We start from the raw sequence: 24,543 nt of genomic DNA, 5'->3' as shown, positions 1-24,543 counted from the left end.
TATATATTTAGTAAATATTTAAATATAAATGTATATTTAAATATATATATTTAGTAAAGATATTTAGTAATATTTAGTAAAGGATAAAATAGGTTAGTGGGTAGGGTACTTGCTTTGCATGCAGCCATCCCAGGTTCATGACCACATGAGTCCCACCGGAGCTGTTTTATTCTTTAATTTTTGTTTGTTTGTTTGTTTTTCCTTCCAATAATCTACTTAATTCAATTGTTTTTCTTTTCAGGTCTTTTATTATTTTTTTTTTTTTTTTTGGTTTTCGGGCCACACCCGGTGACGGTGACGCTCAGGGTTTGCTCCTGGCTATGCGCTCAGAAGTCACTCCTGGCTAGCGTTTGCAAGGCAGACACCATACCTCTAGCGCCACCTCTGGCCCCCCTTTCAGGTCTTTATGCTTAGTAAATAACTTTTTTTAAGCATCACGGTTACAAACATGTTTGTAGTTGCATTTCAATAATATATAAGTACACCCCCCTTCACCATTGAAACCTTTCCACCACCAGTGCCCCCTATATCTCCCTCCTCCCCATCCCCTGCCTGTCTTTGAGACAGACATTCTCTTTCTCTCACTCACTACCATTGTCATGATAGTTGTTAGTGTAGTTATTTCTCTAACTCGGGTCTCAAACCCAAGACATGCAGCATTTCAACCTGGGGTCATGTGCATGCTGTGCTGGGAACCATGATATGCCTGAGCAAGAGATTCTCTAAGGCAGGGGTCTCAAACTTGTGGCCCGCGGGCCGTTTGCTGCCCTCCGTACAACATTTTGTGGCCCGTGGCCAGCCTTTAAATATCGAAGTATTCGCGAATATTCAGTAAGCGAAATCCCTTATGAGGCCCTGCCTCACCCCGTCTTTGCCTCCTGCGGCCGGCCCCCAGGTAAATTGAGTTTGAGACCCCTTCTCTAACTGCACTCACCACTCTTTGTGGTAAGCTTCATATCATGGGCTGGTCCTTCCAGCCCTCATCTCTATTGTCTCTGGGTATTATTACAGTAATGTCTTTTATTTTTCTTAAATCCCACAGATGAGTGAGAGTATTCTGTACCTATCTCTCTCCCCCTGTCTCATTTCACTCAGCATAATAGATTTCATGTCCATCCATGTATAGGAAAATCTCATCACTTCATTTTTTCTGATAGCTGCATAGTATTCTATTGTGTATATGTACCACAGTGTCTTTAGCCACTCAGCTGGGTTGTTTCCAGATTCTGGCTATTATAAATAGAACTGCAATGAACATAGGCATACAAAGGGCATTTTAGTATTGTGTTTTTGTATTCCTAGGATATATCTTTAGGAGTGGTATTTTTTTTTTTTTTGGGCCACACCCGATGACGCTCAGGGGTTACTCCTGGCTATGCGCTCAGAAGTCGCTCCTGGCTTGGGGGACCATATGGGACGAACCACAGTCTGTCCTAGGCTAGCACAGGCAAGGCAGGCACCTTACCTCCAGTGCCACCGCCCGGCCCCTAGGAGTGGTATTGCTGGATCATATGGGAGCTCCACCAGGAGTGATTCTGAGCTCAGAGCCCAGAGTAACCCTTGAGCACTGTTGGGTGTGGCCCCCCCCCCCCCCCTGCTCACAAAAGACAGTCCAAAGTAGAAATTGGTCATGAGGGAATAAATACCCTGTGCCCATTTGTTCTGATTGTGTGTGTGTGTGTAAAAGAATAAGGTTTTGGGTCAGGCTGAATGGTGCCTCCTAGAGGTGTGATTGGAGGAATGTGAGGATCTCACTCTTTTTTTGAGACTCGAGGTGGGCTGGCTTGTGTCCTCGTCCACTTCTCTCTGTGGCACTCTGTACCCTTCCGAGCTGCTCCCTTTCCAGTAGTGTGAGTGAGATTACCTGGTAGATAAGGCCAGAAGGATGGATGATCAGTGTATTGGCAAGGCCTCCTTTGTCTGTTAGGGACTGATGGCGATGCTGTTTGACACCGTGGCCAGAGCACTTGGGCATAGTAAAACCTTTTTATTTTTTTTTGGTTTTTGGGTCACACCCGGCATTGCTCAGGGGTTACTCCTGGCTGTCTGCTCAGAAATAGCTCCTGGCAGGCACGGCGGACCATATGGGACACCGGGATTCGAACCAACCACCTTTGGTCCTGGATCTGCCGTTTGCAAGGCAAACGCCGCTGTGCTATCTCTCCGGGCCCAACCTTTTTATTTTTTAAATCCTCTTTTGTTGCTGGACCATGATTTACAATGTCATTAATCAGACTCTTCATGCATGTACCACCATTTCCCTCCAGTGTGCCCAGGTCCTATCCTGTGTAAGTCCAGTTCTATGTTAGAACAGCCAGTTCTGGTTACTTGGGCCATTTGTTGTTCCCTTACGAGTTAGCTTTATCTCCCACCATGAGTGAGTCCCTTTAAAAACTTGATTGTGAAGATGGTGTGCCTACATTTAATAAGATGATTAAAGCTAACCTTCTGAAATGCTACACAGTTGCAAATGAGTAGGTTAATAAAAATATCCCCAAACTATTTTAGTGGGTATATAAATGTTAAAAAATAATAATATAAATAATTTTGTACTGCAACATTTTAATAGTTTCTTTTTTTATATATATCTTTATTTAAACAGCTTGATTACAGATATGATTGTAGTTGGGTTTCGGTCATGCAAAGAGCACCACCTTTAACCGGTGCAACATTCCCATCACCAATGTCCCAGATCTCCCTCCTCCCCACCCCACCCCCACGTGTACTCTAGGCAGGCTTTCCATTTCCCCCATACACTCTAACTATTAGTGATTAGATAGTTCACAATGCAGTCATTTCTCTAACAACACTCATCACTCTTTGTGGTGAGATTTTAATATTTTCTAATCCACAACTGAGGAGAGAATTAGGATAGTTCTTTGGACCACACCTGGTGAGGCTCAGGGGTTATTCCTGGCTGTGCGTTCAGAAATCGTTCCTGGTTTGGGGGACCATATGGGGTGCCCGAGATCAAACCTAGGTCTGTCCTGGGTCAGTGGAGTACAAGGCAAACGCACTACTGCTGTGCTATCGCTCCAGCCCCAAATTAGGTTAGTTTTTGTTTTGTTTTTGGGCTACACCCATTGATGCTCAGGATTTACTCCTGGCTATGCACTCAGGAATTGCTCATGGCTTGGGGGGGACACCATGTGAGATGCTGGGGGATCGAACCATGGTCCATCCTAGGCTAGTGCTTACAATGCAGACACCTTACCTCTAGAGCCACCACTCCGGCCCCAAATTAGTATAGTTTTAAGGGAAAATCTGAACAGGGCGTTGCTGTCTTTTAAACATAGAAGAATGATCTCCTCTCCTCTGCATTGAGCTGCACTGGAGACATCTTCTGGCATGTCCGATTTTTCTGATGTTCTATGGAAAATTGAAAAAAATGTAAGATTGCTCTCACAGAAGCCCAAGACTAGTGGCCTGGCCCGAGGAAAAAGAAGGGGCCATGCAAGCAGTCTAGCCCTGCATGGCCACATGGCAACGGGGCCACTACCACCATTTCTGCCAGCCTTGCACAGGTGGCTTGAAGCTCCAGGGAACTGGGAAGTTCATGCTGCTGGCACAAAACATTTACCTGCCAGCCACATTGCGGAGTTAGTGTTACCTTACCCCTATTGGCTTCAGTGGCACGTTAGCCTACTAATCACACAGCTCTTGGGTCAGTTTAAGGACATGTCATTTGGGTGGTCATGTTTGTTTAGGTTTCATGAAGCTCAGAGTAATTTCTGTCAAGGAGGATCAAATGAAGATGAGCTCCCAAAGAGAAATTTGCCCTTTGCCCTGTGCTGCGGACATGCTTGAATCTGTCTGGTAGTGTTTCCCAGTGTCACCTCAGGCTTTGGTTCCTTCCGAAAGGGGTACTTGGCCCGCTTGATGCCTATCGTGCTCCCTCATTGTCCTTTCTGGACAGGAGATAGACAGTGGTGGCACCATTTGCCCCTAGAATGGCCCTGTGTCCACATAGCTGTGTCTCCCTGTGTGCCTCGTGTCCCTTCTCTCTCCCCACTTCCCAATGCCTTTTTCTTTAAAACTCCACTCTCTTTGCTAGTTCTGTCTCAGTGTACCAATTTTCTTCCTGGGCCATCGACCCCCCTCCCCCAAGGTTCATTCACTGTGAAACGAAGAGGTGATTTCGGCCAGAATAAGATGTCCATCCGGGGCTGGAGAGATAGCATGGAGGTAAGGCGTTTGCCTTTCATGCAAGAGGTCATCGGTTCGAATCCCAGCGTCCCATATGGTCCCCCGTGCCTGCCAGGAGCAATTTCTGAGCATGGAGCCAGGAGTAACCCCTGAGCACTGCCGGGTGTGACCCAAAAACCACAAAAAAAAAAAAAAAAAAAGATGTCCATCCATGTAGGATGAATTGAAAGACAGTGGAAACGGCACTAGATGCTCTGCTGGGGCCTCGAGGAGTGAGGGGCATGTGGGACCAAGTCCTGCCCTTCTTCCCACAGGGACTGTTGCTGGTTGCTCGGGAGTGCCCAGGATGAGAGGACCCTGAACCCTTTGCTTCTCTCTCAGCTTAGAAGTGGGGTGCAGGGGCCTGTGATTGATGGGGAAGTGCACAGAGTTGATGTCGGCTGATATCCTTGTGGAGGAAAAAGAAAAGACGAGAGAGTAACACTTGGTTGTGAGAGTCAGAGAGAAGGAAGCATTTTGGCAGGAGTAGGCACTTGTCAGTGTTTTTTTACCTTTATACCCCCTCTCTTCTTTTTTTCTTTTGGACTGGCCCAGAGAAAGAAAGCTCTGTTGGTAGCAAGGTGGCAGGTTGGCTACTGTCTCTGTCCCACGCCTTCCTCTGAGGGATCATGATGGTCCAGAAAATGCTTCATCATCTTCTTCATGAGCCTCTGTTCGAATCAAGATCTTACTTTGAGGGGCCAGAGAGATAGCACAGTGGTAGGGTGTTTGCCTTGCATATGGCAAACCCGAGAGGGACCCAGTTCTATTCCCGGCATCCATATGGTTCCCCAGCCTGGGCAACAACCAGTCAATAAATAAATAAAGTTAAAAAATTTTTAAAAATATTACTTTGGGGGTGAGAGAGGAAAAAAAAAACTTACTTTGAAACTTTATTTGAAAGGCCACCTTACATAGAATATCTTGTAGATGTATCATTTGCTTTAACCAATTGCCTATACATTTAACATTTTTCTTTTTTTTTTTTTTTTTTTGGTTTTTGGGCCACACCCGGTGACGCTCAGGGGTTACTCCTGGCTATGTGCTCAGAAATCGCCCCTGGCTTGGGAGGACCATATGGGACACCAGGGGATCGAACCGCGGTCCATCCTACGCTAGCGCTTGCAAGGCAGACACTTTACCTCTAGCGCCACCTTCCTGGCCCCACATTTAACATTTTTCTCTATTATAACATTATGGCAAACATTCTTGTTCTTCTCTTGGGGCTTGGGGTCCTCCCACAACCTGCATTTACCAAGGGCTTTTCCTGACTGGAACACCCTCTGCTATGCTGGTGGTCAGCTGAGGGTCAGCCATATGCAAGGCGAACTCCCTAATTCTATACTGTTTGGTCCCTAACACTCTTATAAATAGTAAAGCTGTTTGTTCTTAAACTGACTGATAGCGTAGCAGAAAATTTTACCTTTATGTTATTCATTTTGATGTTTATTTACTGACATTACTCAGGGCTTGCTTACTCCTGGCTCTGCACTCAGGGATAGTGCTTGGTGGTGTTTAGAGGACTATATGGGTGTTGGGGATCAGACCCAGGTAGGCTGTATGTAAGGCCAGCACCCTATTTACTCTCTTGCCCACTGCTTTCATGTATGTTTGTTTTTTTAAGTATTCTTTTTTTTTTGGGGGGGGGGTTTTGGTTTTGGGGCCACACCCGGCGTTGTTCAGGGGTTACTCCTGGCTGTCTGCTCAGAAATAGCTCCTGGCAGGCACAGGGGACCATATGGGACGCCGGGATTCGAACCAACCACCTTTGGTCCTGGATCGGCTGCTTGCAAGGCAAACGCCACTGTGCTATCTCTCCGGCCCCTGTATTCTTTTCCATTTTATTATTGTTTTTAAAATATTTGGTTTGGAGGACCATAAAGATAGTATCGGGGTAGGGGGCTGGAGCAATAGCACAGTGGGTAGAACCTTTGCCTTGCACGCAGCTGTCTCCAGTTTGATCCCTGGCATCCCGTATGGTCCCCTGAGCCTGCCAGGAGGGATTCCTGAGCACAGAGTCAGTAGTTACCGTGAGTGATGCCTGGTTTCAGCCCCCAAACAAACAAAAACAAAAACAAAAAGCTAGCACAGGGATTACTGCAAGAGGCTTAAATGCAGCCTGACCTGGTTTGAGCCCAAGCGTTGCATATCTTCCCCTGAGCACCACCATAAGTGAGATCTGAGCACAGCGGGGTGTGACACAAACAAAACAAAGCAAAAATTTGTTACTAAAATCTGTTTTGAGGTACCGGAGCCATAGTATAGTGGGGAGGACACTTGCCTTGCACGTAGCTGACCAGGTTCAATCTCCGGCATCCTATACAGTTCCCCAAAACTGTCAGGAGTGATTCTTGCATGCTCAGCCAGGAGTAAATCTGAGCACTGCCGGGTGCTGTACCCCCACCCCAAATCTGTTCTGAAAGCTTGTATTTGGTTAGTTCATGAAGTTGAATCTTCTCTAAGCAACACTAACAATATCTGTTCAATGCTGCCCTCTGGTGGTAATGTCTGAAAGTTGTTCCTAGGCAAGGTGGTGGTGAGAAGTTCCACACTTTTGGAAGTACAGGTGTAAGACTAGCTGGCTTCAGATGGAAAAGAATTCTAGGACCAAAGACCTGCATGGATATTTAGAGCATGTTTTCTTTGGGAGATGGGTTCAAGTTTCTGGAGGTTAGGGGGACATAGAGCTAGCAGAAGTTTTTCTTTCTGAGGCTGGAGCGATAGGGTGTTTGCCTTGCCCATGTATGATCTGGGACCCATCTGGGTTCAATTCCCGGCATCCCAGGTGGTCCCCCGAGCCTGCCAGGAGTGATTTCTGAGTGCTGCTGGGTGTGCCCCCCCAAAAAAGAAGTTGTTCTTTCTGTGGAGATTTCTGATGCTGTGGCTCCTGATGGCACCAGTGGACATTTGTGACTCAGCCCTGATCTCTTCCAGAGTGGTAGCAGCCAGATACCTGGCAAGTGTGTGGCAAATGTCACAAGGTTGTCTGGGTCTTAGCTGGGAAGTAAGTCTCTGAGCCTCCCAGTGCCAGTGGTGGTTGTGGAGGAGTTGCTGTGGCTTCGATGCTGCTGTTGGTGCAGTGAGTGTGTGCCTGTTTGCCAGCCGATGTGATGAGGCAAGCTGTGAGGGCTGGGGGATATGAGAGCAGTAACTGTCAGCTGCCAGTAGTCAGAGTGGAGAGGAATCTGGGCTGTGCTGTGTGGCCCACACTCCAGTCAGCCTGGAACAGATTGGGAAGTTGAAACTCTTGGCCCAAAGGTGGCTTTTCTGCTTCATTTCTTTCACTTTTCCACCACCACCATCACCACCAGGGCCCCCAGGATATATGTTAGAGGTGCCACTTCTCTGTCTAGTGCATCTCTGCACCCTGCTGGGCCCTCTTATCACTCCACTCCATGTGCAAAGTGTGAGAGCTCAGCCCGGCAGCTTGACACTGACTGTACCTTTGAGAAAAACTTGGCCCAGGCCAGCATCTTTCTAAAACGCATCTGACACCAGCTAGCCAGTCCCAGCGCAATTTCCAAGTAGGCACTGGCCAATGAGGATTAAAGCTAGCGGGCTTGAGAAACTGCTGTGACTCCAGCATTTACTGTGGGGATTCAATGAGAAATTAATTTTATAAAGAAACGGGTTTGGCTTCAGGGTTTTGGGGGGGCGATTCTAAGATGAAACACTTGGGGCCCAAAACTGAGATGTTTCTAATGAGTTACTAATTGGAGGCCTCTCCCTGTCTTACTGACAATGCTCTTGTTTTTTTGTCCACTAGATAAGTAACGGAACGTCATCTGTGATCGTCTCCAGAAAGAGACCCTCGGAAGGCAACTATCAAAAGGAAAAAGACTTGTGTATTAAGTATTTTGACCAGTGGTCTGAGTCAGATCAGGTGGAGTTTGTGGAGCACCTCATTTCACGGATGTGTCATTATCAGCATGGACATATTAACTCTTACCTGAAGCCCATGTTACAGCGGGACTTCATTACTGCCTTACCAGGTATCTCCCCCGCCTCCCCCCCCCCCCCATTCCTTTTCCTTCTCTAGCGGCCTGGTGATGGGGCAGGAGGGGGAAGAGAGTGAGAGGCTATTGGGAATCACAGTTTGAAATTTGGTCTCTGTTTAGGAAAAGTAGGGCTGTGTGATGAGTGGTTTGATTGGGGGGAGGGGTGTCCTTAATAATTTTGAATGTGAGGCTTTTTTTTTTTTTTTTACTTTTTTAAATTAAAATTCTTTATTTTACTCTATGTTTAAGTTGAATTTGTTCTATATTTCTAAAATACTATGTTTTCTTTGGAGATCATTGAAGAAAAAGAGAACATAGAAACAAGAGAAATCAGTATGCAAAGTAAGAAGACAGATTTGGATGAGAGGTGAAGAGTTGATATATAGACTGCAGCGACAGAGAACAGTTTGAATCTGATGATGAAATATCACAAATAAGAAAAGGATGGGAAAGAATTTAGAGCAGATATACAGCCGTGTGATATAACACATCAAGAACCATCAGAATAGGATTGCTTTTTGGGGTGAAGCTATTTAGAAAGAGCTTTGTTTAAAAAAAATATTTAGAAAAGATTAATTAATTAGTTAATTAATTATGGCCATAGGAAAGACCATAAAAGAAGTTGAAGTTACGAGGTGGGTCACACCAGCAGTGCTCAGGGGTTACTCTTGGCTCGATGCTCAGAAATCTCCCAGCAGGCACAGGGGATTATATGGGATGCCGGGATTCGAACCAACGACCTTCTGCATGAAAGGCAAACGCCTTACCTCCATGCTATCTCTCCGGTCCCCACATTTTGTTTTTTAATTAATATTTTTAATTGTTAAGGATTTTTCCATCCATGTTCCTTAGTGAGATTGGTCTGTAATTTTCTTTCTTGGTATTCTCTCTGTCAGCTTTTGGAATGAGTGTGATACTAACTTCATAGAAGGTATGAAGGAGAATTCCCATTTTTTTATTTTTTGGAAGATTCTAAGAAAAATGGTAGTAATGCTTCTCTGAATGTTTGATAAAATTCACCTGTAAACCAGTCTGGTCCTGGACTTTTATTATTAGCAAGTTTCTTAATTACTGTTTCAATTTTCTTGCTTGTGATTGGCCTGTTTAAGCTTTCTACCTCCTCATTTAGCACTGGGAGATATTTTTGTAGGAACATGTCCATTTCTTTTAGTTTCTCTAGTTTAGCTGAGTGCAGTTTTTTATAATAAACTCATGATATCTTGGATTTCTTGGTGTTCTGTTGTAATCTTTCCTCCTTTATTTCTGATCTAATTCATTTCAGTATTTTCCTTTTTTTCCTCGTGAATTTTGCCAGAAGTTTGTCTATCTTGTTTATTCTTTCAAAAAAAATCTACTGGTCTCATCAATTTTTTGTATTGTTTTCTTTGTTTCTATAGTATTGTTTTCTGCTCTAGTTTTTATTATTATTATTATTATTATTAGGTTTTCTTTTCTTTTTTTTTTTTTAAATTAAATTTTTTATTTAAGCACCATGATTACAAACATGATTATAGTTGGGTTTCAGTCACAAACAGAACACCCCCCTTCACCAGTGCAACATTCCCACCTCCAATGCCCCCCTCCCTTCTTCCCATCCCCTGCCTGTATTCGAGACAGGCATTCTACTACAGTTAATTTTTTTAAGTTCAGTAAACTGTTTTTTTTTTTTTCTTTCTTAAAGGATAAGTGTTAAAAAAAATACAGTAGTAAAGGTGTGAAAGTGGCAATCGCCGTTGTTTGCATAGGCCCAGCAAAATATGGGGAAACAGAAAAAAAAATCCTTGGCCTGATTACAAGAAGGCCTCTTATTGGCATAAGACCGACTCTGGGCTCCAGGCATACCAGGCTGCCCAACCCCTGAGTCAGTCTCTATGGTCCCTGTGAAACTTTTTTGCACTTTAGCTGTTGTTGGTGTCAGGTTCCTGTATTTAAAAATTCTGGATTCTGTGCATTTCCTTCATCGAAGTCAGGCTGATGTGGAGCATCCTCTAGTTTCACCTCACCATTAGATGCAGAGAGATCCGCCCTGCAAGCAGGTATCGAGAGCACTCTTTGAAGTAAGTCAATGCCAGAGCAGTGGTAGGGGCCTTCCCTGCTGGAGGTTTGCGTCCTGGTAATGTTATAGACAATTGTGATTGTTTCCATAGATGGTGTCTATTGTTCAGGAGTGTATGGGCAATGCCCATTCTTCTGAGGCCTAAGCCAAATTATTATGCCAATGCTCAAGGTATAAGGGCTAACTGCATTGAATGTGAGGCTTTTTTTTTCTTTTTTCTTTTTTTGTTTTTTGGGTCATACCTGGCAGAGTTCAGGGGTTACTCCTGGCTCTATGCTCAGAAATCGCCCCTGGCAGGCACATGGAATGCCAGAATTTGAACCACCGCCCTTCTGCATGCAAGGCAAATGCCTTACCTCCATGCTATCTCTCTGGCCCCTTACCCCCTTTTTTTGTTTTTGTTCTTGGAATGTGAGGCTTTTTAATTCTGATGCAGTCTCTTTCAATCTCAGATTGCCTTTTCCCTCTGTGCTCTGGGTAGCTCACAGTTCCAGTGGGCCTGTGCCTCAGACCTCGAGCTGGCTTACTGCCCTACATTACCACCGTGATATGTAATCTGGTGAAAGGACAGATCTTGTGATTGATCTTTTGTCTGTTTGGGAAGTGTTCTAAAGTTGCAGACGATTGCTTGGATCTGAAATGACATCAGAAATGGTGGAAAGGTATCAGGGGAAAAGAGCAGGAAAACTGAGAACACCATCGTTTTAGTTTCCAGCTTGGGGGCACACACACACACACACACACACACACACACACACACACACACACACACACACACACACACACACACACACACACAAAAACTTGTGGGCACACACACACACACACACGAAAACTGAGAACACCATCGTTTTAGTTTCCAGCTTGGGGTCACACACACACACACTCACACACTCATACTCACACACACTCACTCACTCTGTACTTGACTTAAAAAGACATATACAGGGATTGGAGAAATAGTACATTGGATAAAGCGTTTGTCTTGAATGTGATCTGACGTGGGTTCAAATCCCAGCATCATCCCACATGGTCCTGAGCCTGCCAGGAGTAAGCCCTACACGCTGCTGCTGTGCCAGTATAAAAACAACCTCCCCCCACCAAAACCAAAAACAACAAGCACAGGCTGGATCAATAGTACAGCAGTGAGGGCCTTTTCCTTGCACGTCACGTGTCTGACCTGGGTTTGTTACCCCAGCACCACATCTGGTGCCTGGATTTCATCCTGGAGTGTTCCCCAAACCAGACAAACAAATATGAATAGTTTTAGGTTCAGAGAAGAATTGGCATGGAAAGAATACAGAGCTACCCCATGTGCCCGTCCTCCTGTTACTCCAGCATCTGTGCTAGGGCAGCTAATCTGCACCTGTCTGTCAGAGCTCACCCTGTAGCCAGGCGTTTGGGGCCAGGGCTAGTGTGTGCTGGCCCTGCTGTCATGGCGCCTCTGTTCTACTGGTTCTTCCTCCTGAGGCCTAGAGCTTCGTTGCCCTCCCCCCTCTCCTTCCCTGCCTGCCTTTATCTGTGGGCTTGAGTGTAGCTTGGGGGCCAGAGCCCAGGCTTCGCATGCCACAGGCCTGGGTTTGGTCTTCAGTACTCCATGAATCGGAGCGTCAGGTAGGAAATGTGAGTGAGCACAGACTAGCCCCCAAGCATTGCAGTGTGTGAGCCACAAAGCAAACGAGTAAGTGCATATGGCTGTCTTCATCTGGGTGAGTTGGAGTTGTAGGGCCCAAGCGGAGAACATGTATCCAGTATCTCATGGAATTTGTGGGGGACTATTGACTACTGCTCACAGGAGCAAGAGACAGGATTGTTTGCTTGTCAAGTGGGGATCCAGCGTACCTCTTCCTAAGTACTGTGAGACCCCGAGACCACTGCCTCTCTTTCCCTCGTAGACAGATCTGCTACCTGGCTCGGTTGGTAGCTGATTTTGTGCTTTTGGGGGCTCTCTGCCTTCTCTGTGCTGCTCTTTCAACACTCTAGGCCCTAGAATCGAGGGTGTCAGAGCATTGGCCGTCTGTTTCCGGGATGTCCACCAGGTGGTGCTGTTGGCATTGTCTTGCTCTGCCTAGCGCTGTCGACCTATAGCCGCCGCTTCTCTGGGGGGTGCTTGCTCCTTCTTGGAGAAGAGATGGAACAGATGAACATGTGTTATGTATATAAATATGGTTAGCATAATTGCATACAATTCACTTTGCATTACAGTGAATTCTCAGGCATTGTCCGTACCTCTGTGAAAGTGGAATTCCGTGGTATTGGATATTACATTGAAGTGAATGGACCGTTGGTGGGGGCCTGGAAATATTTCTGTTAAAAGGCTATTTGTTTTAACACGATTTGATCTGAGCATATATCCATATGTCAGTCTGTTGCATTCATGGGACTCTAATAGCTGAGGACAAGCTGACCACGTTGCCTGACGGCTCATTGGCACAGGCTCTCTCGCCAGGCCTGGTTTCTGGGGTGTCATGGAGAAATAGGACCAGGCTGAGTCTCATTCTGGGATCTGCTACTGTGGGAAGCACCTAGAGAGCATGATTCTAGCTTGGTGTCTCGCGTGGAGCCATTGTTGGGCTTGCATTTGCCTTTCTGTCTGGGCGATTGAAATGACTCGTCAGACGCCTGTTGGTGGCAAAACACACGTGGTCATGGAAGGCGCCACTTTGGCTTTCGATTGAGTCCTGTGATGTCTTACCTGCTAGCTAAGGGAAAAAGGAAAGTTTTTGGTATCTGACTCCAGGGTTCCGGGGGGAGAAGAGATACTTAGGACCAGGTAAGTCTCACCTGCAGCACCAGTCTCTGCGGGCAAAGTGGATGGTTTGTAAATGGTGTCCCCTCCCTGGTAAATAGAGGCAGCTTGTCCTTCAGCGAGCAGGATAAGCATTGATGGGGTGTCTCCAGCTTGGGTGCACTGCTCCTGCTGCTCAAGGCCTCTGTGTGCTCTTAGGGCCTCTGCAGAGCTGAACCAGAGCCCAGGGAAGCTTGAGGGCCAATGGGTCTCCCTGGCCCTCCATGGTAGACAGAGGGCGTGGACTGCGGACAAGTGCATGTGGTCATTGCAGGAGCCCCGTCTTCAGTGCCTCAGTTTCTTTATCTGTGCCAACATCCTAGTAATCCTGCCATCCCAAGAAGATGAGGCCCATACTTGCCATCTGCTGGGCTCTGGGGAACCAGGGGAGCTTGGAGGATGACTGCCTTCACACGTTGCTCACGTGCATGCACATACACTAAGACACATACATATGCACACAGACATACAGATGCACGCGCACACACACACACACACACACCAGCGGGGCAGGAAGCACCTGCTTCTCGGGGGCTGTGCTCCACGGCCAGGAAGTTTTGGTTATGCACCCACTCATTTCCGGTTGATTCATCCTGACATCACCTAGGTGTAGGGGCTCCGTGTGCTACTTGGCACACAGATGTTGACCCCGGACCACTGCATACCTATTCTCTGAGCATCCTTCCTGGAGGCTGAGGCAAGGTATCCAGGTTGTGCGGCTGTCCTCTCCCCCGTGCTCACCCAGCCCTCTCTTGCCCGAAGGTGCACCAGGGCAGCGAACCCTGGCTCTCCCGTGAGATGTGGGGGTGGGTGGGGAAGGCCTCAACTTTGCAGCTGTGCTTGGAATTGCGTTTCTGAAATCATAAAAGTTTCTGGAATGGTATGATCTAAGCAGCTGCGCTGAAATGGCTCTAGTCAAGGGCATGGAGCTGACATGACACATTTGCGTTTCATTTTGATATGGTGTTATTTACACTTGGTGCTTTGAAATGTGTGCCTTTTAATTGTTTTAATTGATTGTTGAAGCATTTCCAGCCCTTCATCTGGTGCCGTAATTAGTGGGAGCAGCCCTTCTTCAGCTCTGTGTGTGTTGTCCACCCACCCCCTTGCCTTGAGAAGGGGTGGGGGAGGTGGTGGTGGTAAATGAGAGCCAGACTTGGGCACTTAGGGAAAGGCCCCATTTGAGTACCCCTGAGCACTTTTCAGTCCAGGCAGAGGCGCCCTCCTCTCACGCCACTTCACTCCTTTGTGCCTCTGAGTAGCATATGTGTCACTGCACGTAACATGGATGCCTCCATTATAAAGAGATAGCACACTCCAGATGTGTCTACTGGCTTTCCTGGTGAAGTGCCTAATTTTCCCCAATAAATAATTCAGCCAGAAGGCTCATCGGTGGAAGTCAATCATAACTCCTGCGTGGATTACTGGCTATATTTCTGACATGGCTGTGACATTATATATCTCTTTATTTTTATTTATTTGGCTTTGCCTCCCTTGCTAAACTACAGATATTCGGCCTCAGTTATCCTGCAATCTTATAGAAATTTTCAGCACCAAGACTGCTAAATTCCCTTCTGGCTAGTATATTTGCAACTCAAAGGTTGTGCCAAGCCAGTTCCAAGAAACTTGCTTTTTCCTGCTCTCAGGTTCATGGTACTATACAATAGCTTCTTCCTTTCTTGAATTCTACTTTCCAGAGGCTGCGAACTTCTTGCAAACCAGAACACCTCCGGCTCATGTTTCGCCTTACCTCTAGCAGAGCTCTTTCTCACCTACATAGTTATTTGATATGTAGATTCTAGGGTCCGGTACCATTGTGTTGTCCCTCCTAAGGATCCTCTGCCCTTTGTTTCCCTGAAAATACCTTGCATACCAGAGTCGTGCTTAAAATGTCATCAGCTGAAAAGTAAAGTTTGTCTCTCATCTCATAGACAATGCATTTTGTGTGGTTTCAATTATTTCATATTTCATATGCGTCCGCTCGTGTACCCATTTTCCTCTCGTGAAAGTATTATGAGAATTGCTGAGACAGAACACGTCCACAGCACATAATGGCAGGTAGGTTTGCTTGGGTCTTGGTGCCCAGGTAGAGACAATGAGTTTTGTGGTAGTGTGGGAGTGGGGAATAATAATAGGAGAAACTGGCCAAAAAGAGGAATATTGTTCTGTAGTTTGCCTTTTTCATATCATTTGGTGAAAAATAATAAAGCTTGGGAACCCTTCCTGCAATCCATAGCAGTTTGTCCAAGAGCCCAAGAATGTGGTACTGCTCAGGCCAGCATACTGGGCAGGCCTTGCCTTATCCCCGGGCAGAACCTTCCTGGTGAGGTGAGCAGTCTCTCTGAGCTGGGCTGTGTGGGTCACAGTGTCTCCATGGACCAAGCACCAGGAGCTGAGTAGCTGGCGGGAAGGGCGCCACCCCTTCCTTCCTGCTTTATGCCAGACCACATGGCTCCAAGGGAGGCCCCTTTGTTCCCACCCCCATTTACCTGGTTCAGCCAGTGCACGGAGGACGCTGAGGGCAGTGTACTTGAACAAGGGTCTGTGCACAGAAGAGATGGGTTTCACATTTCTTCTTTCTATGTCTTTTACACTTTTCTGGAATAAATGTGAATCTCTGGGTCCGAACAGGATTCAGAGCAGCTTTGGCTGCCTTGTAAGTGAAAATAACTGTGTGTATTCATGCCAGCAGCGTAACCCAAATACCCTGGTGGAGGACCCCTTTGCTGGTATATAATGGGAGTGGGCGTTAGGCAGACTGTGGTGCCTTCATAGCCAAGTGGGCTCATTTCTACTAGAGGGCTGGGGTGAGAGGAGGTTGGCTCCTAGGACCAGGTAGTCACTAATGCCTCAACGTGGGGTGAGGGTCTATTGGGCCCTGAGAGGCAAGCAGATCCTACATGCGGGGTGGAAGGGTACCTCATCCTGGGTGCTGTCCTTGGTTCTGACCCATCTACTGTGTTGACCAGTGACTTGGGTAAAGGACTAGACTGCATTGGAAAGGCCACCTGGGGATGATAAGATTCCAGGGGCAGAATTCCAGGGCCGTGCTGAGCTGTACAAGCTTTGTCAGCTGTAGTGTGCTGATGATGGGGTGTGGGCAGTATCATCTTTGATTGCATCATTTATAGTCTGAGGACATGTACAGAGCACGGAAAAACATGGTTGAGGATCCTCCTGAGTAAATAGGAGAACTCATAGAAGAAGTTGGTGCACCAGAACTCCTAGTATGAATCGTCATTCTTCGAGGTGAAAAGCCTGAAAGCTCGAAGCATCCTTTATGCATCTTCCTTTGCTCTTTGGCGCTAAGGCAGAAGTCACCCCTTTCAGACGTGGTCTACTGGGCCTTTCCCCTCTCAAGAGTCAGTACTGAGGGCCTGGAGTGATAGCACAGCGGCGTTTGCCTTGCAAGCAGCCGATCCAGGACCAAAGGTGGTTGGTTCAAATCCCAGTGTCCCATATGGTCCCCCGTGCCTGCCAGGAGCTATTTCTGAGCAGACAGCCAGGAGTAACCCCTGAACACCGCCGGGTGTGACCCCCTCCCCCCCCCCCAAAAAAAAAGTCAGTACTGAGATGCTGGTACTGCTTCTGTTCACCTTGGAAAGTAGAACCCAGTAGACACTAGCCACTGATGCTCCACTGACTTTTGGTCTCTGCAGAATTGCTAAAATCTCACTATGTTGGGGTTTCAAATGCCACTGGCATTTGATGATGGACCTTGAGCTGCTCTAGACCAATAGTGCTGCTCCCCCAGTCTTGCCCCCCAGAACTGGCTGGACCCACTCTGTCCCCAGCCCATGCGGATTTGCCCTTGGGGGCTTCCTGGGATGGAAGCAGCTGTTAGGGTGGCACCTTGATGGTGATTTTTTTCCTGACACAGAATCAGTGGTGAATCTGCTCTTAGAAGGGGAATGTGAGGCTCCACAGGCTGTGTGCCCACTATACTATGCAGTGCTGTGCATGGGCCATGCTATGCAGCTGCAGAATTGAATCCTGAGCCCATAACCTGCTACCTAATGATGCTGCCCGTGGTGGCCTGGTTCGCACACCATGTGGGTTTGCAGTAAAAATGAATTCACAGTCTATTCAATTTGGGGGCTTTTGTTCATAACTTGGGGGATTTTTACTCCAGTGCACCCTGAGCTTTAACGTTCTGACCAACATTTAGCACTAACTGGGCTTTAGAGATGGTCCATGGTTCCTCTTTAGGGCATGTCCTTATCCCAACTCCAGTCTTGAGTTCCCAGGATGAAGTGTGAGGAGTGATGCCCAGCAAAGGAGGTGTGTGAGAGGTAGCGGGGAGGGGGTGTATCTCATTGTGGCCAGACTACCTGTGGTTGTGGAACTTTTGTAAGAGCTACAGAGGAGGGCCGGAGAGATAGCCCAGCAGTAGGGTGTTTGCCTTGCACGCAGCCAATCCAGGATGGATGGTGGTCCGAATCCCAGCATCCCATATGGTCCTCCAAGGCTGCCAGGAGCGATTTCTGAGCACAGAGCGAGGAATAACCCCTGAGCACTGCTGGGTGTGACCCCATCCCCCAAAAAACAAAAACAAAAAAGAGCTACAGAGGAGAGAACAGAAACACTGCTTGATAGCTCATCCTTTCTCACATTCCTTTGTTAATGATCCCATTACCCAGAATGGGGCTGGTGTGGTGGAGAGTGTGGTGAGTTGGGCACTTGTGTATGCTGCTGGCCCCAATTCATCAAGTGATCACCTAAAAAAGAATTTTCCAAGACTAGCAGTCCGCTGTAGGAGGGTGGGGGCTCCAGCCAGAGTCAACACCCCTCCACCCTCCGTATTCCCGCATGTGCTCTGATGTGTGTGAGGTGCAAATGGTGATCGGTGCCCTTGCTGCTGCCTGCCCACTTCTTGATGGCCTTTTCTGTTTTGTAGAGCAAGGCTTAGATCATATAGCAGAAAACATTCTCTCCTACCTGGACGCCAGGTCGTTGTGTGCAGCAGAGCTGGTGTGCAAGGAATGGCAGCGCGTCATCTCAGAGGGCATGCTTTGGAAGAAGCTCATTGAAAGGATGGTGCGCACAGACCCACTCTGGAAGGGGCTGTCCGAGCGGAGAGGGTGGTGAGTGAGGGCATGCGGCCTCCATAGGCATGGACTGGCGGGAGCAGGGTGGCACTGAATTTTCAGGAGCCATCAGTTGGACGCTTCCTTTCTCACATTCCTTTGGTAATGATCCCATTACCCAGAGTGGGGCTGGAGAGTGTGCTGGGTTGGGCACTTGCTGTGCATGCTGCTGGCCCTAGTCCAGCAAGTGATCACCTAAGAAAGAAAGAAAACAAAGAAAAGAGGAAGTTCCCCCACATGCCCTTCACCTTTATTATCAATCTATCCGGATGAGGATTCATTTTAGGAAGAACCAGGAGCATAAATGTCCTTTGAGGGGGAGAACCCAGGAGTATAAATGTACATCTGAGCCCTGGATGTTTGTGCTGGTTAACCAGGTACAGAGGACAAAGAGGAAGGGGACACCTTCCCAGTGCAGGGGGCTGGGGCCCCGGGCTCAAATGTTCATGCTGGGGCCAGAAAGATGGTTTGGGGATTAAGGCTCTTGCCTGGCACGTGACTGACCGGCCAGTGTTCCTGAGTACAGAGCCACAAATATGCCCAGAGCTCTGCCAGGAGGTCTGAACCCAAAATATAATAAAATGTTCACACTGAGGCTTGAGCACTTGCTGTCAGGGTGGAATGAGGGGTCGGGTGTTTGTGACTCAGCGCATCAAGGGCATCGGTCATGTTCCAGACTTACCAAACATACCCTGTGGCATACAGCTGGCCTCAGGCTAAGTCAAAGTCTTGGGCTCCTTAGGACACTGCTTAGTTGATTCACCTTTTTGTATGCAAGAAATGTAACCTGTTTGTTTTTCCTTTGCAGGGATCAGTACCTGTTTAAAAACAGACCCACAGATGGCCCTCCCAATTCATTTTATAGGTCATTATACCCAAAGATTATCCAGGATATAGAGGTAACTATGCCTTTTCTGGCTTACGGGCTCTTTTATTTGTTTGTTTGTTTGTTTAGTGGGGGTTGGGTGGCAAGCACTCAGGGATTACTCCTGGCTCTATGCTCAGAAATAGCCCCTGGCAGGCTCAGTGGACCATATGGGGTGCCAGGATTTGAACCACTGTCCTTCTGCATGCAAGACAAATGCCTTACCTCTATACTATCTCTCTGGTCCCATTACGGGCTCTTTTTGTTTTGCTCTCAACACTTAGTATTGTCTTCGATTGTTTTGTTGCTCTCAAATCATGGGCTAGTCACTTGTTTTTTAGTTGAAAACAAAATTTGAGGGCAGGGGGGAGTAAAAACAAGTTTTATTTGGAGGTTCTGAGACAGGAAAGGTAGAGCATAAGAGAGAAAATAACACCTGGGAGACAATAAACATCCTATCGTAAAAGTATACAAATCTCTAGAGGAAGTTGTGGACAATACATACATGATCTGGCAACACACACGTGGGACGTACCCCAGTTGATTATTGGACAATTGTGCATAATCTATTCTTCAGGGCAGGTATAAACCTGCTTTAATTTAAAAAAGAAAGAAATTCACATTTATAAAACCTGAAAGGCTTCTGCAAAGTTCCCAGTTCATTAAAACCTAAACCTAAACACAACTTTTTCCCCCTCCCCCTAAGTTGCTCTTCAAAAGCCCAGACCCAGTGTTTGGGGCATTGACTGTTGGAGCCACGTATGGAGAATGCAAGAAGGCATGGGCGGGGTTTCCTCTGTAAATTCCCATAATTTTTCATGAAATCACTCAGATATGATTCTCAGCAATGGATAAGTGGGTTTTATAGAGCAAATTATGCTCCTGGACCATTCTGGATGGGAGGGGGACGGGACTTCACCAGCCCAGTAAAACCCTGTAAACTTGATGAGAACCAGTAGGGATGTTTGATATTGTCCGTGTGCTCTAATTAGTTCCATTTTATTATTTAGCCCCTTGCCTCGCATGAGGAAAGACACGCACAGGCATTTCTCATTAGCTGCCACATGTGTCCGGCTGGCCCTGGCTACCTTCCCCTGTTTCCTCCCTGGCCGAGTAGCCTGGCCGTGAGCAGGTGATCGTGTGTCCCCATAAAGCTACACTCAGTTTCCCAAATGTGAAGTAATCCTCTTCCCCAGGTGAGAGACATAAAAGTTATTGTGCCAAAATCCATTAATGGAGGTACATATGTTCGAGGGGGCAGTGCCGGCTTCCCGCACCTTCCCCGGCAGATGTGGGCTAATGGGGTCACGTCGTCATTCCTGACCCGTCAGCGTGGCTGGAATATCACTCATAGACAACACAGGCCCAGCTCTGGAGCAAGCGCCCTGCTCCCTAATTCCAGCACCTGACACCGCGCTTCCAGAGCATTAAGTCAGTGAAATCTTTGGCGGGGCACATTTCAGAGAGGAGGGGTTCCTGGAGCCCAGACAGAGCTGCCTATCATCACTTGGTAGCTGAGACTCAGGGTGAACATGGCTTTAGGGGGGCTGTGGGTGAGTGTGGAGGACCCATCTCTCTATAGCTTCACTTGCATGAATCAGACACACATCTTGCCTCTAGATTACCCCTTTTTCTTCCTCTGTGATATTCCCCACGGGTCTTTGAATATTTGTATCAAGTCCTTTAACAGGAGGATGGTTCTTAAAAGTCAGCCTGATCAGGTACCCTAATGACAGTGAAAAGTTAGTAATGAAAGAGGTCATTTTCTTGACTTTCTGTGAGTGCTTTTTGAAAAGACATGTCCCATGGACAGCCAACCACTGCCTCCCCACATCAGTTGGAAGTTAGAGGGGTGTCCGCTCTTAATGAAGGGAGGTTAGGCCTGAGGGAAAGAGTCTGGCTTGACCTTTACATCATGGTGGCTCTGGGAAAGCCACTGACCTGCTGCAGAGATATCTATGGGTGTTTGTGAGCGATATTCTATATTCACAGTAGAATGAGGAAGCAGTGTCCTGTAAAGGGGGGACACACGTGTGCTCCAGCACTTCCTAATGGTTTTCTCATTTCATGGTGCAGCCCCTGAAAGGTTGGAGGTTTCATGAGCTGCCATCTGTTCTTTGCACAGCTCTCTCAGGACGGGGTGGGGGGGAGGGGTGTGTCACTGGCCCTTCTTTAAGTGCCTCTGTTTGAGGAGCAGGTTGCATTCCAGGTGGCCATAGACGAAGAGTTCTTTCAGGGGTTCGGGCACATATCCAGGACGGAGGCCCTCAGAGAGGTCTAGACTGTGGTCATTTCACGTGCACTCTGGGGCACCTGTGTGGGGCAGCATGGCCCAGTGCATGATAGAAGTAGGTCACCACATCAAATCGTTACAGTCTAATCCAGGCCTTTCCCGTCCATCCTGTGTTCCCCACAATATGCCCATACAGTTCCTATAGATTATGTATACTCACCACTCACCCCCTTAAACAGGAAGCATTCTCTCTCAACATGTTCTCTCTCTCTCTGTCTCTGTCTCTGTTTCTCTCTGTCTCTCTGTCTCTGTCTCTGTCTCTCTCTCTCTCTCTCTCTCTCTCTCCCTCCCTCCCTCCCTCCCTCCCTCTCCCCTTCCCTGTCTCTCTCTCTCCTTCCCCTCTTCTCCCTCCCCCTTTCCTTCAGCATGCTGGGAAAAGGCTGTTTAAATTTTCCTTCTGATTTTTAGGGTCAGGGCCTAGTCCTGGCCCTGCTTAGGGATCACTTCTGATAGGGCTCTGGAATCATCTGGAATCAGGGTTGGCTGCATGCACTTAGACCCTATCTATGTACTCTTCCTGCTCCAGAAATAGGCTGATTTTGTTCCTTCGGGTTTTTTTTTGGGGGGGGGGGGGGTTGTAATACAACCAGCAGTACTCGGGGTTTACTCTTGTCTCTGTACTTAGGAATCACTCCTGGCAGTGCTCAGGGGACTGTATGAGATGCTAGAGATCAAAATTGAGTTGAAAACTTGACAGGCAAGCACCCTCCTCTCTTGTTCTTTCCCTCCAGACCCAAAAACCAACTAATTTTTAAGAGTATAGCAGAGACTGACTCTTATATTCAGTCAACAAGGCTTGTGAAGTAAAGTCTGAGAAGAGGATATCATTTTCCCTTAGTGTCTGGCCACATTGTCAGGGGTGACCCTTCCATGATGGTTTAGGGGGGTCTAAAGAGATGAGCAACTTTATTGCCTTCTGAGTAAGGGACACATATTGCTTCCCACCTTGCTCCTCTGAGGAGCAATTTAAGCCTCAAATGGTCCAAACTTGATTCCTAGTCCAAAAGCCCTTTCCACTTGGCCATGTCCCCAGGGTACCCGCTAGGAAGATGGGGTGTCTTGATTGTGGTTGCGGTTTCTAGGCAAGGTACAGGGAGAATCAGTTGCCTTGCAAGCAACTGACCCCAATTTAGTTTCCAGCACCACCAGTGCAGTTGTAGAGATCTGCATGGTCTCTAGAGGGGCCCAGCACAGAACCCGCCCAGGCAGCTCCACATCCTCTGGCCCTCACACTGAACTGCCCACCATGTTGGCCAGGAAAGGTCAGGATGGGCCCTGGACTTGCTGAGCACTGCAAGAAGCCTTTTCCTCTCAGTTCTGAGGGCCTCTCCATGGACTGACCTGGGGCAGTGATGCTGTCATGTTGCATCTCTCAGTAGACTATTTTTGCTGGGGGAAAGTGGGCAGCTTTTTTGTGGTTTGCAAGCTTGATATGAACATCGTCCTGACCAGAAAAGGCCGTCACTTGCCCACCCACTCAGTTGTGTTTAGGCTTCTAAAAATAATGTTATTCCTCCCTGGCCGGACATCTGTTTTCACTCTCCTTGCCAATTTACATGCCGCTGTATACTCTGTGTATCATGGCCACTTTCCCAGGCTTTGGAAATTTACGCGGGGTAAGGGGATTTCACAAGTTCTGCACACCTCAAGCTGGCTGTCCCTGGTAGCACCGCACACACAGGCTTGGGGACACAATGGGTAGCTAGCTGAACGTGGGCACCTGCCTCTCTGCCATAGAGCTCAGAACTGGCTCTGCTGCTTGGCCCAGCTGCCTCTTGAGCCTCCCAGATTCCCTGTTCCTAGTTTCAGGGGAGCAGCTTGTCTGTCTGTGTGACAGCCCCCTCCCATGGTCACTGTGTCCCCCCCCCCCCACCTGCTGCCGTGTGTGACCCCAGCTCATCTCTTCTGAACCTTTCTCTTGGTGGAATTGATGTGGTTTTTCCTCACTCAACCAGGGTCTCTCCGGCCATTTGGAGACTTTGCCATTTGGAGACTGAGGTCCTCAGTCTGTGGGACCACGTGGGCTGTCACCCAGTTTGTGAGCTTGGCTTTGTTTCTTCAGAGAAGCTGGGCTCTTTGGCCAGCTGGTCAAGGGGACACCATCCAGTATGGCAGTGCTGGGGTCTGTCTGACAGGAGCAACCTCCCTGTGGGCGGGCCTCACCCAGGCCTGTATTAGGGTGACTATCCTGGCATTCTGAAACACTGTTCTTCGGGGGCCTGGTGGTTTTTCAAACTGCCCAGAGATGTGGGAGCTTGCGCAGGTGATCTAGCAGGAATAGTCCGGCACACTTTGGGGTTGTCTTCTGTTTCCATCCTGCCACATATTGTAGGAAGTGAGACTCTTCATAGAGTATTGAGAGCCTTGGCCATGTCCCAACTTCATTTTCAGTCTGAGGTTTGCAAAATCTTAGCGGGTTCTGGCTTTAGCTGGAGGTCGAGGGTGGGAGTGGGGCCCAGGGTGGCTGTCCAGGTGCTAGTCTCTGTCCAAATGACCAGGCTGGCCACATTCCCTGGACCCAGCACCCTCTAGTCTCTGCTGTATCTTCAGGATGAGTTAGAGTCTCTCTGTTCTATAGAAAATGGTTCAGAGGCATGGACGAGCAAGTAGCAAAGTTTCTTCTGGTGTCAGGACTCTCTATACCCCTCTACTACTCTCTTCTAGGGAAAATTTTTCTCAAACTCCCGTATCATAGTAAATGTGCCTCTTGCTTTGCATATTGAAAAAAATGAAACATATTTAGTATACATTTGGAAATTTCAAAGAACACTTATGTTTGAATCTAGTTCCAAAATAAAGCAGCTTTTACTCTGTCACCATTATTCTAAGACAAGAACATGTGCATCAGACATAAGAACAGACTTGTGAATTGGAAAAGTAACACCTGCTATGAACAAGGGAACTGCATTATAAAGACATCATTTTATCTCAGGTTTCTGCGGTCTGGGCCATCCCTTGGCCTCAGAAGGGTTAGCCTGAGCCCTGGAAACCACGGTTCAGCGCCCATCCCCAGTCTGCTCATCAACCTCCACCTGCATCTCAGCCAGTGCTTTTCTGAATGGTCATTCTATCTCAAAGGCTACCATGTCTCAAAAATGATGCAGGCATAGACTTTGGCTTCAGAAATTCTCTATAATCTCGAGCCCTTGGAGAAGGTGACTGGCATAGTATCAGAGAGGAAGAGGACCCAGTGGACGAAAGCAGGGATTAGAGTGCCAGCATCTTGTGCCACGAGCCAAGTGATGAAACCATCTCTCCTGTCTTAAGTGCA

The 24,543-nt window shown here is 47.6% G+C and overlaps 1 protein-coding gene across 2 annotated transcripts in view; it reads left to right on the top strand.

Moving 5' to 3' along the window:
• Window positions 1–24,543, top strand: part of FBXW11 (F-box and WD repeat domain containing 11) — a 100,696-nt gene that overhangs the window by 58,980 nt on the left and 17,173 nt on the right. For both annotated transcript variants that reach the window (XM_049776060.1, XM_049776059.1), the window contains 3 exons: window positions 7,952–8,177; window positions 17,925–18,111; window positions 18,923–19,013. In XM_049776060.1, the coding sequence (XP_049632017.1) occupies window positions 7,952–8,177; window positions 17,925–18,111; window positions 18,923–19,013 (504 nt within the window). The remainder of the gene's footprint in view (window positions 1–7,951; window positions 8,178–17,924; window positions 18,112–18,922; window positions 19,014–24,543) is intronic.

This window comes from Suncus etruscus, chromosome 6, assembly GCF_024139225.1.
Source record: "Suncus etruscus isolate mSunEtr1 chromosome 6, mSunEtr1.pri.cur, whole genome shotgun sequence".
In the NCBI taxonomy this organism is placed as follows: domain Eukaryota; kingdom Metazoa; phylum Chordata; class Mammalia; order Eulipotyphla; family Soricidae; genus Suncus; species Suncus etruscus.
The sequence above is the reverse complement of the archived record's forward strand: the minus strand, read 5'-3'. Positions and strand labels throughout refer to the sequence as shown.